This window comes from Strongylocentrotus purpuratus, unplaced genomic scaffold, assembly GCF_000002235.5.
Source record: "Strongylocentrotus purpuratus isolate Spur 01 unplaced genomic scaffold, Spur_5.0 spur5_scaffold_14, whole genome shotgun sequence".
NCBI classification, from domain to species: Eukaryota; Metazoa; Echinodermata; class Echinoidea; order Camarodonta; family Strongylocentrotidae; genus Strongylocentrotus; species Strongylocentrotus purpuratus.
This window is the reverse complement of record NW_022145599.1, coordinates 25,011,267-25,030,098: the sequence shown is the minus strand read 5'-3', so window position 1 is coordinate 25,030,098 and position 18,832 is coordinate 25,011,267. Positions and strand designations below refer to the sequence as shown.

Here is an 18,832-nt window from a genome sequence, read left to right as displayed (position 1 = left end):
GAAAGGTTTGTGTTTGCTAATACTACACATACCATAGTTGTTGTTGTTGTTGTTGTTGTTGTTGTTTTTTTTTTGGGGGGGGGGGAGTAATGAATAGGCGTGTCTTGTTGCTGCTCTGCGTATGATAATATGGAAGTTAATAGGAGAGTCATATTATGAGCAAAAACTAGATTAATTCACCAGCGTTTTGAGTATGAGCATTGACACTGAAAGTACCTTGGAAGTTTTGGCTGGAGGTGGGCTTCTTTATTCTACGTTTTCATTATGTTTATTACTGTTTATGGGTACATTGTAGTTACATGTACATGTACCTATGAACTTCTGACAAAACTCTTGAACGCAAGAAAAACCCATGGTTTTTGCTGTTGCGTGTAAATGGGCCTTTGAAGAGGAGCAACCTGAGCTATTACTAGAGTGGGTCAAGTTTTTAAGTGCACTCGCTGAAAAACTTGTCCTCGTTAGGTTGCGCAAGACACTGTTTCAATTAGAGATACTTTCAGGTGTCCATTTGCATGCAAGAAAGCGGGTGAAAGCTATCTTATTTCTGTGCTTAGTGGCCAAATGATCTAATTTTCATGTTAATTGGGAGAGTTTGATGATTCAGTTATGATGTAATGCTGGACAGGTGTTGGGCATCTGACAAATGCTCCATCAACAATCGCTCTAGAGTCTGGAAAGGTTTTATTTCATCGATGGTAGAGGTTTACATGTACATGTACAGTAGCTATTGGGTTTTTATTACTTATAGCAAATGTAAGTTAGGTTTGGGGGTAAGGATTAGGGCTAGGTATAGTAATGGGTCAAGGGTCGAAGTTAGGAATTTGGTAATTAGTAAATTTACCATGGAGCAATTATGTGACTTATAACCTTGTAATGATGATACATGCCACTAAATATAATTAACAAGCACATGTACAGTATTAAATGAAACTGTGAAAATTACATTTCAGAAAGAATTGGCTTCTTTGAAGAAAAGAAAAGCATGATTCTTACATGGTGTTTTAACTTTTAGTCTCTCCTGATATTAATCTGGTTTTTTAACATTACCAAAATATAACCTGAAACCAAAACCTTTGTGAATTGTTTACCATGCACATTTTGGGGCAAGAACTGCAGCATTGTGATTTATTTTGCATCGTAATCTTTTTTCTTCAAATCTGGACCTCATTTGGAAAAAAGGGAACATAGAAATGTATGTGAACGTATTTGGTTCACAGATTTTAAAGAGGGGTGAATAGTATGAAAGATGGAAAAGATTTGTTGGCTTTAAAAATATTCATTGTGGATGAAAACACGAACAGTTTCTGCATTGTTCCTTTCAAATGAAATTCCATTATATGCTTTTTTTCTGATTTTTGTTTCTGGTTCTCAAAGTTCAAAGCACCTAACATAAAATGTAGAGAATAGAACAGTGTAAACAAAACAAAACTCTTCCGTTTGCAGGTGCTCGTGTAGGATTTGATGTAAGTGTGATTTTCTCCCAGTGATATTTAATTATTTTCTTGTTATTACCAGAGCTCTTATGGGGCTTTCCAGGGCTAAATCGCTCTCTGCTCCCTTGTATTTCCCCGCTAGACTAAGAGCAGGATTGACAGGATTGTGGACTACTATACGTGTAGTCATTACATGTACCAGACGCAGAGTGCATCGCATTTGATTTGAACTTGAATCTGTCATTACAGCACTCCTTGATCAAACTGACAATCAATTAGTAGACTTTACACAGCACCCCTAAATGAACAGGGGATGAGAGACACTAGTCTTGGCAGAGAACGTCCTCTAGTGAGGAGTAAAGCTGGTCTTAACCCGTCCAGGAAAAAGAATTTCGAGTATTCAAATCAGCGTTTCATCTTCAAATTGGCAACAAATGATATTTGTTATTTTGTTGTGACATTCTTTCATTCTAAAATGAGAAGCTTTCTTCTTTTGTATGATGTCTGCAGCTAGCGAAATGAGAAGTGAAAGTGATCTTTTAAGTGATGCACAAAAGATAAGAATAAAAAAGCAGAATCACCAACATTAAGATCAGAAACCCCCCAAAAAGAATACTTTAGAGAAATCAAATGTGCTTTCACTCTTGCGTGGATTTGATTTATCATATCAGATTTTAAACTTTCCGCGATTAATATAATTGTCACTGGTGCATAACATGTACAGGTTTTTTGAAAGTGTACTCTGATCTTCAGGCACACAAATACACCCCAGGAAATTTTACTATTGGCCCATTATTATATAAATGTTAAAAAGGTTACCAGAAATACTTTCTTGGGGTAGAGGAAGAGAGAGAGAGAGAGAGAGAGAGAGAGGGAGAGAGCGAGCGAGAGAGAGCGAGAGAGAGAGGGAGAGAGAGGGAGAGAGAGAGAGAGAGAGAGAAAAATTGTGCTTGTGTGTGTTGGGTTGAATAAGAGTTCATGAATTAAACATCCAATACTCAACATGTGACTTTTATTACAAGAATTCATACATATTCTAGTATTATTTTCAACATTTTGTATGCAGAGGCACGATCAGAGTCTTTAGAAGTCAGAACGACAGCCAGAGGCGCCTGCTCAACTTGGCAAAGCCAAATCAAAGAATATGTCAGAAAAATTTCAGTGTGACCAGAATTAATCATTTTGGGGGGTAAATTTTTTTTTTAACAACTAACAAAAGATTTTCTTTTTCTTTTCTAATCTCAAGTGTGATTATTCACATTTTATAGGTAATAAAAGAGATACAAATAACATGCTTTTGTTTGGCCAAAGTACATTGTCTATTAATAGAGGTGTGTAGATACTGTACTGCAATACTGCATTTCAATTTCTAGTAAATGCATGTAACAATGTCCTGAAAAGATCCTCTATTGTATGCAAATTATCAGAAGGCTATAATTCTGGTCATCCAGTTGATATCACGATAGACAGTCAACCTGACCAATATGAAGATCATCCAAGCTCATTTGGTACAGTTCCTCAAGAAAAAGAAAAGAAAACTTCTTCAGATATACATGTAAAGATCCTGAACAAGGTCAATTAAATGAGAGTCAGTCGGCCTGTCGTCATCAGCTCGAGATTGCCAAATATCCTGCTATTTGAACTATCCCGATCGCAAATTATCCAGTTAATTTCCGTCTTCATCAGCCCGAAGTTGCAATTAGCGGGATATTTGGTCAAGATAATCATCCCAAGATATCTTGGGCTAGATTGCAAAATATCTCGCTATTTGGCAAAATATCCGCTACTTGTCCGGTTCGTCTTCGCAAGCCCGAAGACTCGCACTATGCGCAAACGCTGAGCAAAATATCTCAACCTAATTTCTCAAGCTCGAGTTTCAAGATTCAAGGTCAAATCTTGAGCTGATGAAGACGTGATTTGTAACTTCGGGATTATTTCCCAAATCAGAAATAGCGGGCTATTTGGCAATCTTGAGCTGATGAGGACAGGCCTATTCTGGTTGATAACTTGCTATCTCTAAGTCTGTCATCGCCAAGCCTCGGAGGCGGGGCATCACCCCTCCTGGAGCAGCCAAAATCCAAAGTCGGTCAAGTGACGTAAACGGAATGAAACACTTTTCCACCCTAGAGCTGTACGTACATGTAGAGATATACAGTCTTGTTATGCATACAGTGTCATGAAGATGATGGCCCAAACAGCATGCAGCATAAAAGCTGCTTGCATTATTAAATAGAAGGGGGGGGGGGGACAAGAAAAACAAAATATTCTTTATTTACATTTTATTGAACAATCATAATATGATCATCCAATTTCTTTACTGATAAACACAAGGTCAAATTGTAATGTAATCTGTAAACTGATGATGATGCTTATGGGATGGATGATAATAACATTAATGCTGGTAGTGGCATCAAACATACATTATGGTATGAAAAAGTGTAGAAAAGCATTCCCCAGACTCTTCTTTCCAAGATTATACAACTTAACACAGTTATCAGTATCTGCTATAAATGATTTGAATTGCACATGTATAGTAGGCCTTGCTTTAGTTGTTCTTTTGAAGGCTCTTGAAAACTAAAACTTTCTTAATATACATGTACTTGTAGTATTGATCTGTCCATTTAGGACAGTGATTGCATGTCTGGGTAGGGAAGACTGGTCGTGATGCAGTGACTGTTAAGTATACGCATGTAGAATCAAGGAGGAGATACCGGTCCAATTTGATTAAGAATGTATTTTTAGACCTCCATCTCACGCCTATCTCTCGTATCATTGATACCCCATACGCACACTTGCAGAAATATGTGAGCCGCGTGTGGATCCCTAGAAGTCTGGGGATCAGTGACGGTCAGAAGAAGAAAAAATTAACGTTTAAATGAAGAACTTGTGAGGATTGGAAGATATTTTGGGAATGAAATAGATATCTTCGAGATACCCATTTGGTATTGATAATGGAAGATGTGGTGTTTATATTTAGACCAAGCTTCAGGCCTGAGCTGAAAGATAGGGATTTGGTATGGGAAAACATGGTATGAAAGAAAAAAAGTCTGGAAGACCAGGGTACAGATTTGTGGTATCTCTTTGATTTGGCTAGAGAGGAGGAGTTCAGAATGCCTTTGGTTGTAAAATTTTGAAAACAGGATTTTATGTGTACATGTAGTTTTTAAAGGGTACCTGAGATTTAAAGAGAGACCATGTGCGATGCAAGTGTGGGTGTATGGTTTGTGTGCTGAGGAAGGTAGAAGAAAGATGGAGAGAAAAAAAAAAATATGATAAAGGAAATGGAAGAGAGGGAAAGGAGGAAGAGAGAGAAAAAAGTTGAGAGAGAGAGAGAGAGAGAGAGACAGAGAGAGAGACAGACAGAGACAGAGACAGACAGACAAAAAAGGGAGAGAGGGGGATTTTTGAGCATACAATGTACATGAGCTATAATCTTTCTCATGCACAATGTATACAATTTAATCTCCTTTTGAATTAGAAGCACTACAAGTGTACATTTACATTTGGTCATCAACTACGAAACAATTTAGCTTCCGTAGTACAGGGCACTATGATTAAATCTTTGTAATTTGCTTGTGGATTTGATTTATGTTATTAGTACCACTATTCAACTGGAATTCTTTTTGGAATCAATTGATACTTCATTGTATTGTTTAAAGTTCGATAATGTTCATTTTTACTTCAATGTTACTTGAATAAATTGTCTATAAGTTTCAGGCATATAATGAATGTGTCAAATACATCAAGTTATACCTTTAAAAGTATTGACAACAAAGGCTTCTAACAAGATTACATTTTAAAGAATGTGCAGTTACTTAACCGTTGAATTGATACCTTACAGTGACATACAATGTACATGAGCTATAATCTTTCTCATGCACAATGTATACAATTTAATCTCCTTTTGAATTAAAAGCACTACATGCATTAGGGATTTATTTGGGGGTCTGATAAGATTTTTTATTTTTTATTTCTCTTGCAGCATATTACGTTTTCATTTAGAAAGAGTTTGAAGTATATGTTTATTGTTGAGGGGTTGCTCATTTGAGTTAGAGTCAAAATAAATTAAAAGCTCACTTTTCTTCCAAACTTTATGGCAACTGTTTATATATATTATAGATTTAACCATTTCAAAGATCTATTATAGAGATTTTGTAGATGAGATTTCAAACCTGTATGTAGGTATATTGTATATTCTCTTGAATACTGTGCATATTTAAAAAAAAAAATTACTAAAAAATATCACTCTTCATCATATCTGCTTCCCCTCAATATTCTCTCTCACACTCTCCCAATGGCTCCTTCGCCCATGTCAAAGGTCACGCACAGTGTATCTCTATATCTACTGAAGATTCTAAGACAGTTCAGCAAATTGATGAAAGGCTGTAGTAGTATTTTGTGCCACCATTTTGAATTACACTGTAGCTTTGGAGTTGAAATCAGTGATAACTTCAGGCAGCCATGTCATTTAAAGCAACTCTATGCCAAGGTCAAAGGTCAATCACAGTGTATCTCTATATCTACTGAAGATGCTAAGACAGTTCAGGAGATTGATGAAAAGCTGTATTAATAATTATTTTGTGCCACCATTTTTAATTAGCTCTGGTGTTGTAATCAGTGAGAACTTCAGGCAGCCATGTCATTTAAAGCAAATCTATGCCAATGTCAAAGGTCACTTACAGTGTACATGTAACTCATATCTACTGAAGATGCTAAGACAGTTCAGCAGATTGATGAAAAGCTGGAGTAATAAGTATTTTGTGCCACCATTTTGAATTAGCTCTGGTGTTGTAATCAGTGAGAACTTCAGGCAGCCATGTTATTTAAAGCAACTCTTTGCCATGGTCAAGGTCACCCACGGTGCATATCTAGATCTACTGAAGATGCTAAGGAAGTTCAGCAGATTGATGAAAAGCCACATACTAATAACTACATGTATTTTGTGCCACCATTTTGAATTAGCTCTGGAGTTGAAATCAGTGAGAACTTCAGGCAGCCATGTTATTAAAGCAACTCTGACCAATGTCAAAGGTCACTCACAGTGTTACCATCTACTGAAGATGTTAAGACAGTTAATTCAATGGCAAGGTGCAATACATGTACATTCATTAACCCTCATTTCAGTGGGCCCTGATGCTGCTATCAAAGAGCTATTGACGCAACCAAGTTCTAATGTCAAAGGTTGCATACCTTTAGACAATCATATATCCAACCGTGTGTAGATCTCCTGAAGATATTTCAATTTCACAAGGCTAATTTTGGGTGTGAAAGATGCCCACACAATACATGATACCCAAGCATAATAAATAAACGAATATGAGGCTACGCATGGTTACCAATTGCCAGTGTGGTTCCACTATGAATCTGATATGAATATGAACGCTTTGTATTACATGATTGTTGGGTCCCTTCCACGAACAACCCATGTCAACAGGATGCGCTGACGGCAAATATTTGTTGAAATAGATATTGAGCCGCAGGAAATGAAAGCAGATTGGTGTATGAGTTCTGCAACAATAACAACGCATCGCACATCCTGAGTTTAGTGGCAAAAGGAAGCTACATACATGTAAACCCTGTGTGCTTTGTATGGCATCTGTCCTTCTAGTTCTCATGTGTGACCCATTAATATCATGATATCAAGCAAGTTGCCAGAAAAAAAAGAGATTGTCTGAATTACTTGGAATATCAAAATTTCCATGGATATTGAGAATCTAAATTCAAGGTTTTTATTACATTGCATGGATAGCTTCTACAGATGCAATTATTTGATGAATTTTTGATCAAGGTTTGGTAATCAAATTTAGAACCAAGAACCCATGATTACAGTGTGACTCCTGTAACTGCTGGTCATGTGACTGCAGGTCGATGATCTAGAGCAGAGGTTCTCAAACTTTTTCTTTCATCGTCCAGATGTGATTTCCATGAGAAACAAGGGCAAATTTAGTTTACTTAATCAATCATTTCTATACATACATTTCAAGTTTGTGATATTAATTATTATACTAAGTGTCTCTACATGCACTTTGTCCAGCAAGAGATTAATTGTACTGAGCGAGGCGGGAAGATTCGCCGGCAATTCGCTCGAAGATGTCGTTGACGAAGCTGTTCATGATGACCATGGCCCGACTGGAGATGCCGGTATCTGGATGAACCTGCTTGAGAACTTTGTAAAGCCTTCTATTCCCTTTTCAACTGATACTCCTTTCCTTACAAGCAATATTTTCTTTATCACTTTCAGCTTGTGCATGCTCTCAAGCATCAGCTGCTACTTATTTGGAATATTGAAAGTGATTAAAAACTCTCTCCACTGGCCTGTAGGTGTATTGTGGGTGTTGAAAAGATGTACAAGTTCTATTCAATGAGATATTATTAGCCTCCAGCTATTCTACAAGAAAGTGTCAAGGGTATTCATTATATCAGAGAAAATCTGACATGATGCTTGACAAGGGAGGAAATTAAAAAATTATTCTATCATCACCGAATACATGAAGAGTGTAAGAATAGAAAATATGATACTAGAAGGCTTTTTGAACATGCATGGCATAAATATTTATTGGATATCCCTTGCATAATTGTGTTTGTGGATGTGGTATAAAAGTGATAAAACATACTGTTGCGATACAGCCTAAAATCAGTTCAAAATGTTATGAAAGAGATGATAAAAAAGAAAGCTACCGTAAATACCAAGTTCAGTTTTTTGTAAAAATAATTTGCAAAATTAACTACACCTCCATTTTGTATCATTGAATTTTTAAACACACTTTGGAGAAGAAAAAATAGATAAAGAAGCTGTTTCTCTTTTATCACATGCGTTAACTGAAAAATGAGTTTGGTTGACATACACTGTATTGTCTCTTTTACTCTTTTAATGTAACTCTTGGAGCATTTTGTGAAAGAACTTGCATATTTTATGTGTTTTATATTTTGCAGTTAGATCCTGATTCTTGAAGAAAAAAAATAATGTATACATGTATCTACATTCAGGTGAATGAATACAATCTCCTTTAAAAAAAAATGTGTTTCATGTAAGCAATTTGATCAGTGTATGTACTGTATAACTGTTCCACAGTCCTGCTCCACTGAATGCAGTAATGCACCCTAAGAAATGTTATGATCTTAACACAAAGCATATACAGTACATGTATATCATTCTTTAAACATATGTTTTGGGGAAGACATACACAAATCCTACCCCGATCTTGATTTGAGAGCCCATTGCAAATAATACGAAGAGAAGATGAGATAAGGAGTGGAAGGATAGGATAACTTTCAGCTTTCTTTCAGCTTTGCGTCGTCTTGAATGTCCTCTTGGATTTATAAATCATCCCACTCTTCGATCCAAGAGTGATCCTTATCGGCCTTACGGCGTCATGGCGGAGAGGTGAAGGCTGGAAGATTTCAAGCTTGATATGGAGAGAAACCGGGTAGCATTTGTCCAGAAACTGTATGACTTCAGCTATCTTTCTTTCTTACTTGGAGAGGTTTGATACTGTTTACTTTACAGAATATTGATGAAAGTAATATTTGGAGATTGTGTATTGAGAGTTATTCCGATAGTTTTTCAGAGAAATAAAGTCTTTGAACATCTAAAAACCTAACTGAATGTCGAGGAAAAAGATGATTGTACCCTGGGGAAAAGATTTCACTTATTCAACTGAATACATTCACTTCTTACTTTAATACTCAGAGTCATTTCCATGCAGTGGCTATATTCCTAAAAGTATTTACATGTATGTGTATGTATGTACATGTATGGAGAAACTTTCTGCATGAGGAAGATCCATTGAAAATACATCTATTTTACTGAAAGTCAGAATCTACTCTTTGCTTGAAACAAAATACATTTATTCAATCTTGCGTAAATGAAGGACTGTGGAACCTTGTTATAAAGGACAAGTATTAATTATATAACACTATGATTTTGCTGGTCTCACTTTTTTGCATTGTATTGTTTTTTGCCCCTATATAACAGCTAGGTTTACATGGAAGAAAGTGATTTCCTCTGTTCCAAAAAGTTTTTATGCCTCCGCCACCGAAGGTGGTGCCGGAGGCATCATGTTTTCGGGTTGTCCGTCCGTACGTCCGTCCGTCCGTACGTCCGTCCGTCCGTCCGTACGTCCGTCCGTACGTCCGTCCCGTTTGACCGTTATCACAATATCTCAAGAACCATTTAAGATTTAAACTTAAGACTCGGGAATAGTATTTATCACCATAGGAAGACGATCTGATTAGATTTTGGAGTACGTAGGTCAAAGGTCACAGGTCACAGAGGTCAACTTATGAAATTCCTTGTATTGAGTTTGTTAGCGCGATATCTCAAGAACCATTTGAGATTTAAACTTCAAACTTAAGGATAGTATGTATCACCATAGGAAGACGATCTGATTAGATTTTGGAGCACGTATGTCAAAGGTCAAGGGTCACAGAGGTCAACTTATGAAATTCCATACATTGAGATTGTTATCATGATATCTCAAGAACCACTGGAGATTTAAACTTCAAACTTGGTGATAGTGTGTATCACTATAGGAAAACAATCTGATTACATTTTGGAGCACATAGGTCAAAGGTCAAGGGTCATAGAGGTCAACTTATGAAATTCCATACATTGAGATTGTTATCATATCTCAAGAACCACTGGAGATGTAAAAACTTCAAACTTAAGGATAGTATGTATCACCATAGGAAGACGATCTGATTAGATTTTAGAGCACGTAGGTCAAAGGTCAAGGGTCACAGAGGTCAACTTATGAAATTCCATACATTGAGATTGTTATCATAATATCTCAAGAACCACTGGAGATTTAAACTTCAAACTTAATGATAGTGTGTATCACCATAAGAAGACAATCTGATTAGATTTTGGAGCACGTAGGTCAAAGGTCAAAGGCCACAGCGCACATTATGAATGCAAAAACAGCTTGTGATCGCGTTATCTCAAGAACCGATTGATGGATTCATGCCAAAATTAGGTCATGTTTGTTACTTGCAGAGCCATGAACTGAGTAGATTCTTGGTTCATAAGGTCAAAGGTCAAAGGTCATGGGCCCATTATGTATGCAAAAATAGCTTGTGAACGCATTCTCATTAGAACTGACAGATGGATTACTATTTAACTCAGAACATCTTGCAGAGCCAATGAACTGAGTAGATTTTATGGTCATGAGGTCAAAGATCAAAGGGTCATATATGTATATGAGAAATTGCTTGTAATCACAATATTCTGAGAACCTGTCAATGGATTACCATTGAATGTGAATTCAATTTTTTTTTCTGTTTTGGTTTGTAAAATTGCTCTATAACGGAGGCATCATTTTCGACTGCGCGCAGTCGAATTCCATCTAGTTTTCTCATATCAAGGTTCTTCTGTAAGTGCAACTTACAGGACTTGTACTTTACATGCATGCAAGCAAGATGATTTAACAAGACAAGAAATCTTCTCCCCTCACAGTGCAGTAGTAGATAATATAGTGGCGCCTGTATAAACAGGGTGAAATGAACTATGAAATGTACCCTCATTGCTATGACCAGCATGTGATAGTAGGTATCTATTGACTGGTCATTGGTATGTCTCCCACTATCCATTGACATGCTGCCCCTGATGACTTGCCCAGCTGGCAGTCTGGATAGCCTTACTACCAGCAGCTACATGGTGTGATGAAGAAGTTTGCATGACTCACGTATTTAAACCTGCAAAACTTTATCTTGGGTAGAAGTAAGATGTACATGTACATGTACGTTGGTGGATTAATTCTGCACACAAAGTCAGGGTTTCACCTTGACCTCAAGTTAGAAATATGGCCATAGTGTTTTATTAATTTTTACCTGTAGGCTAAGTGTCAAAGTTTCCCTTTAAACAATCTACTATGTTTTAAAGCCTCACTGCACTAGTTTAGCCAGGAGGGATTAGACCTCCCTGCAAGGTCACTGACAGGTGGTTATTTTATCAAATCGGCTCTCAACGTAAGAAAAAGGGGATCATGAGGGACCAATGGTCACCGATTAGGCATTGTTTGCTATAGTGGGCACAAATAGCTAGAAGTAGTGCAGTGGGGCTTTAAATGATACAGGATTCCATGTTTGAAGAAAAAAATGTCTAACTTGCTGCTGTTTTACTTCAAATCAATATTACTACCTCAAGAGAGAGTTAAAAGCAGGTGTCTTGTTGATATTTTAATAAAACATATTGGCAGTGGCATGGATATGCTCAGCCCATCTGTATATCGGTGTATAATTTGACATTTGTCAGATCTACATGTATGCGCCAATGGGCGTGTTCTACCAAGGGGAAACGTATCGTGACATCAGCTTTATGCTAGAGAATTACCTTTAGTAAATGATTGAAAGTGAGAGGAAGGATTTGTGAAGTGTAAAGGAATATCTGATAAAGGGTACATAAGTTACAGTATGAAGTTTAAAGTTTTGAATGACCAAACACAAATTGACAACTCTGTGATTCATCTTGCAAGCAGCTTCTTATTACCTTTATATGAAGAATATTGCAAATATCCCACTTTCCTTTCTTGTACATGTATGTAGTTTTCAGAAATACTTTTATGTAATGGGAAATGTTAAAAACTTAAACTTGTGTCAGATTATACAGTATACCTTTATATGTACATGTTTGATGACAATTTTCTTTGGATAAGAAAAATAAATTAACTTTTACCTTTTTTGGGGCTTTGTCATTCATTTTACATGAAAATGTATATGTTACAAAATACGCTTTAGTGTAGTAGTGTACATATCTAGGCAAAATACTTTCTTTAAGTGACCATGCCAAAACTTCTTGGATATTAGAATTAGAGAATTTATTTCCTGGTGGAGCCGTACAGTGGATGGTCTTTCGACAGCTTTTATTACATTGGAAAGGTTTTGATAAAAGCCCTAGATTTGAAGATGGCTAACTTGCCTTCAACTTTGTACCTGCTTTACTTTAGCACGGTAGAAATGTATAAATGTATAAATTGGGGTCTTGACTCTTGGTCGTCTCTGCTTGATCTGTGAGATTGGCTTCTAAATCAGCAGGATTCTCAACCAGGTGATTTGGTCTGATTGGCATTGATGAGTAGGTAGACGTGGGGGGGGGGGGGGGGGCACATGAGAGAGGGACAGTGTCAGACAAAGACAGCTTGAAAGATAGAAAGAGGTTACGTTTATCGACCAGATTTTTGGCTAGAATCAGGTTTCTCAAACGTCTTTTAGGCAAATTTAGAAGGTGATAAACGCAAAGCCTTTTTTAAAGGGCTTTAGATATGGGCATATCTAAAGACGCAAAAAGGTGTGTTTTGTATGTGACATACAGCCAGAATCACGTTTCTGAGAGATCGATAAACGCAAAGCTGTTTTGAACCTCACATACAAATAGGACCACCCAGGTGTTGTGTACAAGCATGTGTGTGAAGTTGACCTCCGAGAAACTGTCTGCTTCCCGGGTCAAAATAGCCGGGCAGACATAAGGCCTTTATTTTGAATCGTGAAGGGACGATAAACTCGACATCCCGCAAATCACGATCGTATAGTGGGGTTCGATAGTGGGGTTCAATAGTGGGGTACGATATGTACATATCTAGTGGCAAGCCCCGATAAATGCACCCAGAGAGAAAAAGAGAGAGAGGGAGAGAGAGGAAGTGGGAGGGGGAGTGGGAGGACAGAGACAGATAGACACAGCTTGAGAGATATTGATAAGAAGAGAGAGAGAGAGAGAGAGGGGGGGGGGGGGGGGGGAGACATAAACCAACATATATCAATTCAGTGAATTAAAGTTATGTGTACTTTGGTATTCATTTTATTAAATGTGTAGTTACCCTGAAGAATTTGAGGTACATCTAGAGCCTTTGCTTGCTCATACATGTACATGCACACACACAATCTTTGAAGAAATATGTTTTTCCTACAATCCTTTATTATACCCTTGTTTTTGTTATGTACATGTACTCCACTACACACATGTCCGTGTAATCGTGTAAATATATCTTTGGTGATAAATGAAATGGAAATTAATCTACTTCGATTTCATGCTGGTGTTGTTCTTCTGACGTCAATGGAAATTGTTTGCAGTGAGGTAGAATGTATTTAAGTGAAAACACTTTGTGTTAACTTTAATGTGATATCCATATGGTTGGATAGAGACAGAAGAGAGAGTAGGGAGGGAAATGGACTCAAGATAGAGAAGAGAATGGAAAAGGAACAACGAGAACAAAATAAAGGAGATAGAGAGGAGAGAGAGAGAGAGAGAGTGAGAGAGAGAGAGATAGAGAGAGAGAGAGGGAGAAGGGGAGGGGGGGGGGGGAGTTATAGAATAAGATTATAAATAGAGACTGTTCCAAAAGAGAAAGAGAGGAGAAAACCAAATACATGCCTATTGTGTGAAATACTAGTAGAGAGATAAAGAGAGGGAGAGCGAGAGGAGAAAGGCATAGAGAGAGTGAAGCACCAGAGCTGAGTACAAAATCAGATATTCATTGTAGGAAATCAAATCGAAGAAAAGTACAGTAACTACTCATCTCAGAGGGGTTATAAACTGCTCGTTTCTGTTTCTCTTTGTTTCTCATTGTTTCTCATTGTTTTTCCTGTCTCTTGTATCTTTCAATACCACATAGGACAGCTGTACATGATAGCAAAACACAGCGATGAACAGTGTCTGATTGTCTCATTGTTTCTCACTGTCTTCTCCTGTCTGTTGTTCTTTCATTACCACATAGGACAGCTGTACATGATAGCAAAACACAGCTATGCTTAATGTCTGATTGTCTGATTGTCTTCTCTTGTATCTTTCAGTACCACATAGGATAGCAAAACACAGCAATGAACAGTGTCTGATTGTCCATTGTTTCTCCTGTATCTTGTATCTTTCAGTACCACATAGGACAGCTGTACATGATAGCGAAACACAGCTATGCTCATTGTCTGATTGTCTTCTCTTGTATCTTTCAGTACCACATAGGACAGCTGTACATGATAGCAAAACACAGCAATGAACAGTGTCTGATTGTCTGATTGTTCTCATTGTCTGATTGTTCTCATTGTCTTCTTCTGTCTCTTGTATCTTTCAGTACCACATAGGGCAGCTGTACATGATAGCGAAACACAGCTATGCTCATTGTCTGATTGTCTTCTCTTGTATCTTTCAGTACCACATAGGACAGCTGTACATGATAGCAAAACACAGCGATTAACAGTGTCTGATTGTTTCTCATTGTTTCTCCTGTATCTTGTATCTTTCAGTACCACATAGGACAGCTGTACATGATAGCAAAACACAGTGATGAACAGTCTCAGAAGGGAGAAGGCGTAGAAGTTATCCAGAATGTAGAGTGCGATGACCCTGTCCATGGCAAGGGCAGGTTCACAGAGAAACGGGTCTATCTATCAAAGTAAGTCAGTCAAACCATGGACCTACTGAGTGGTCAAACAAAATGGTCCTTAATCAAACCTACCTACAGTATAAATACCTTTGTTTGTTTTATCTGGATTATGTCAGATTTATTCAAGAGATTATATAAAATGTTATCTTAAAGGCACTCCATAGATTTTTTAAAAACTTTTAGAAGGCTTGTTGAAAAATTAGAACAAGTGGTGTTTTGAAGGAAGAATTATGTGGTGACAAAGTTTAGTAGAAATAACTTCTTTATTAAGATATATGATTGAAGGACCATTTGAAATGCAATGTGAATAAGACTTTATAATGCTTTTCAAATGAACATAATATATATATTTCTCTTACATAATATTTGTCATTTAAATGTGAGTTTTAGCATGTATGCTGTAATGTAAGTTTGTTCTACTGTGGTATTGAAGAAAACAAGGTTTTGTGGCTAAATTCCCTGATTGATTTGAAGAATGAGAAACTTATATTTCCTCACCACATTTATTCATGTTATATCATTCATTTAAACCGGGTCTTGGAATTAGTGTCTTGATGTAGTACCCGTAATGCTCATTTAACGAAAACCTTTTCTTGTCTTTGTTACAGTCGATTACCAGTCTGGATACAGAAGTTAGTTTCCAGGTTGTGCAGCTACTTCTATATAACAGAGAAGGCATGGAATCACTATCCTCATACAATGACAGGTTAGCCATCAACTTCAACTAAAAATTTCTCTAATTATTTCTATTTAATAAAAATATGTGATTTGTTACCCAGTATACTGTTCTCTTTAGCCTAAACATACTTATGCACGTACCAAACTTTAATCTTTCCTTATTATCTGAAATGTTAAAACCTGTGATTTTCATTTAGTTTATACACCTAATGGCCCAACATATTCAATAGGAATTAGGTGCTTTGCTCATCTAAGAGAGAAATGCCCCTCTCAATCGTAGGGAACCCCACAAATTTGATGGCAGAATTTCACTTAAATTGTATCATAATGTGAAAGAGGATGTCATTTAAGACACATTTCTGCAAGGATTTTTTTTTTTTTTAATGAGTTTGAAGCCAAATATTGATGAAAGAATACAAAATTTAGGTTTTCTTAAGGTAAGGGGGGATCTTTGCATCAAATTTTGGGCAAATTTGGAGTTCTCAGCACTTTAGAGGGGCTTTTACATAGCGAAAGAGAGGCAATTGCTTGAACCAGTAGAAAGAAAAGGAGGGTAAGGGAAAGAAAGAGAAAGAGAGAAAGAAAGCAAAAGAGAGAGAGATAGAGAGGAAAATAGAGAGAGAGAAAGAAGATTTATACACATTAAGTGAAGGAGAGGGAGAGAGGGTGGGAGAAGCAGACAGACAGACAGAGAGATAGAGACAGAGACAGACGTACATGAATATGAATAATAGGAAAGCATAGCATATCAATCACATTGAGCCCCAAGCATTAATTTCTCATCATGGATAGTGCACTTGACTCCATTGCCATGCAACCACATGGATGATGAGGTACATTGTAAGGCAGGGAAATAGACAGGGACAGTGACAGAGACAGAAAAAGAAGAGAGAGAGAGAGAGAGAGACAGAGAGAGAGAGAGAGAGAGAGAGAAAGAGAAGAGAGAGAAGAATGAAGGGAGCAAGAAAGGGAAAAAAAGATAATAGAGAGAGATATAGAGATAGAGAGAATGAGAGAGAGAGAGAGAGAGAAAGATAAAGAGAGAAAAATGAAGGGAGCAAGAAAGGGTAGGAAGATAATAGAGAGAGATTCAGAAGAAAAGGGGAAAGGAGAAAAAAGTAAAACATAGAAAAGAAAGGGAGAATAGAGAAAGAGTGGATAGAGAGTTTGAGAGAGATGACGAGACAGAATACAGACAAGAAACAAAGGGAGAGAAAGAGAGAGAGAGATGGGCAGACAGACAGACAGAGGGAGAGAGAGACAGAGAAAGCGTTTGAAAGCGAGAGAGGTATATACACGTGGAATGGTGGTCTATAAAACAGTCACAAACATACATGCTGCCAGATCCCCTAGACTCTATCGGTTCTTCACCGCATATCCATGCAGTCCCTCACCACTGCCCATGTACTGTCAGCTGTTCCATGTCAATTGAGTTTAGCCGAGGGATTGGTCTGGGATCAACTTGCAGATCATTTTGATTTTCATACTTAATCCTCTTTAAGCCAACGATGGTTTCACACCATTGTTCTTACTGTCATGGGAAAACGGCAACAGAAACTTGAGAAACACAGTTTCTAAAACTGTCAGTTTAGTTATCGTTTAATTTAATTGGATTTTTATTAAAACTTTGACCAGTCTACTTGATTTTTTTGCTTCATCTAGAGTAGTTTGCTATCAAGGTTGGGTTTCCCTAAATGTGAGATAAACTCAGAAGAATTAAGATTATCCGCTGAATGGTATTGTAAGTTTTGTTGTCAGGAAAATGTGCAGAAACCTCAAAGTGTTCCTAATACCTAAAGAATGTATAAATCAATCAACCCTCAAAGAAATTGTATCCAGCATCCTTTGTGCTAAAAGAAAATTAGTATTAAGAAATTAAAGAATAACATGAAACCCAGCGCAAATGTATTCTATGCAAGCGCATATACATGTATATGTACATGTGCATCTAGAAGTTTACGCACAAGTCACATTTATGTAATAATTGAGAGTGTCTTTAAACTTGCTGATTCTCTTTATAGCTTGAATGTGGTATAGCAACATGGAACCCTTAAAATATAAAACATACCGGGGTAGTATTTTTGGTAATTGGTACACTTTAATTCATGTTGCCCAGGTCTAGGATACCAGTATTTTTATTAATCAATTTGGCAATTAAAGGTTTATGACTATGGCATTGTCATGGTATTATTAGAAAGGCTACATTTCAATAAGGAATTAAATGTGATTACTTTTGATTTTGACTACAAATATCTTCATCTCCTAATTGAAAATTGAAAGATGACAGACGTGTCAAAACCTTATGGGGCCTAGGGATGGGGGATCTTATTGGAAGTCACCATAATATTCAAGGATACATGATTACCAAAGATCCATCAGTGGTCTGAGTTTGGCTGATTAATCTGCGAAGAGGAATGTGTCTTGGTCGACTCAAAAAGCTAATAAGCTTCTATGTTGAATATAATGAGTTACTGCTCCCAGTGGAATACAGTGCACTTACAAGTGAAATCTTAATGAAAAAGCTACATATTGTAAATCCACACTCACACTCCTCCTCCCCCCCCCCCCCCCCATTTCCCCCAAGAAGAGAACACTTTCTTTCCTTTTCCCAGATGTTACTCGTCCATCAGGATCATTGAGAAGATTTTCTGATAAGTCCAATTTGATACCAAATCTGCTTAATGCTACATGATTTACTATAGCATAAACTGTCAGGGGGCTGCCTTTGTAGGAAATACTGATGGACGTAAAGTATTCTCTCATTTGCTGTGGTTGCCTTTGCTATAGGATTGTTTCATCAAAGATGTGGGATTAAAGTTGTATTTCTGTATTCTTGTTTAAATAGGTTTAGTGTTAGGATTAGGGTAATGTTTAGTGTAGGGGCTAGTGTTAAAGGTAATACAAAGTTTTGGGAAATATTGAAAATGGCCGGATAGCGATTCTTTACAATTTTGATACATTTGGATGCCCCTTAGGATGTATTATAAACACTAGAAAAATTAACCCCTAAAACACTTCTGATTTCGAGAAAAATTGAATATAAAAATTTACCGGTGCTCCCGGTAAATTTTTGATAAATTTCAAATAGCTTATACGGCCATCCAATGGTAGCTGCGACCATGAAAATCTCAGAATATGCAGTTGCGATATGTGATTTCCAAACGGGAATAGCAAATTTGTCGATTTTAGTCAAGAAACGTCGTTTTAAAGCTATTTAATATCTTGACCTTGAGAGGGAGCTATACAACATAAAGACTTAATTATTTACAATTTCATCACTTTAGACTCGATTTCAATCGCGACAACAATCACTGAATATTATAGGATCGCATTTGCTTCCAATATGTTCAT

General features: G+C 37.0%; 1 protein-coding gene across 1 annotated transcript in view; it reads left to right on the top strand.

The window, feature by feature from the left end:
- Positions 1–18,832, top strand: part of LOC115923578 (cytoplasmic phosphatidylinositol transfer protein 1-like) — a 67,825-nt gene that overhangs the window by 6,167 nt on the left and 42,826 nt on the right. The window contains exons 2-3 of the mRNA XM_030984553.1: positions 14,664–14,812; positions 15,412–15,509. Of these exons, the coding sequence (XP_030840413.1) occupies positions 14,664–14,812; positions 15,412–15,509 (247 nt within the window). The remainder of the gene's footprint in view (positions 1–14,663; positions 14,813–15,411; positions 15,510–18,832) is intronic.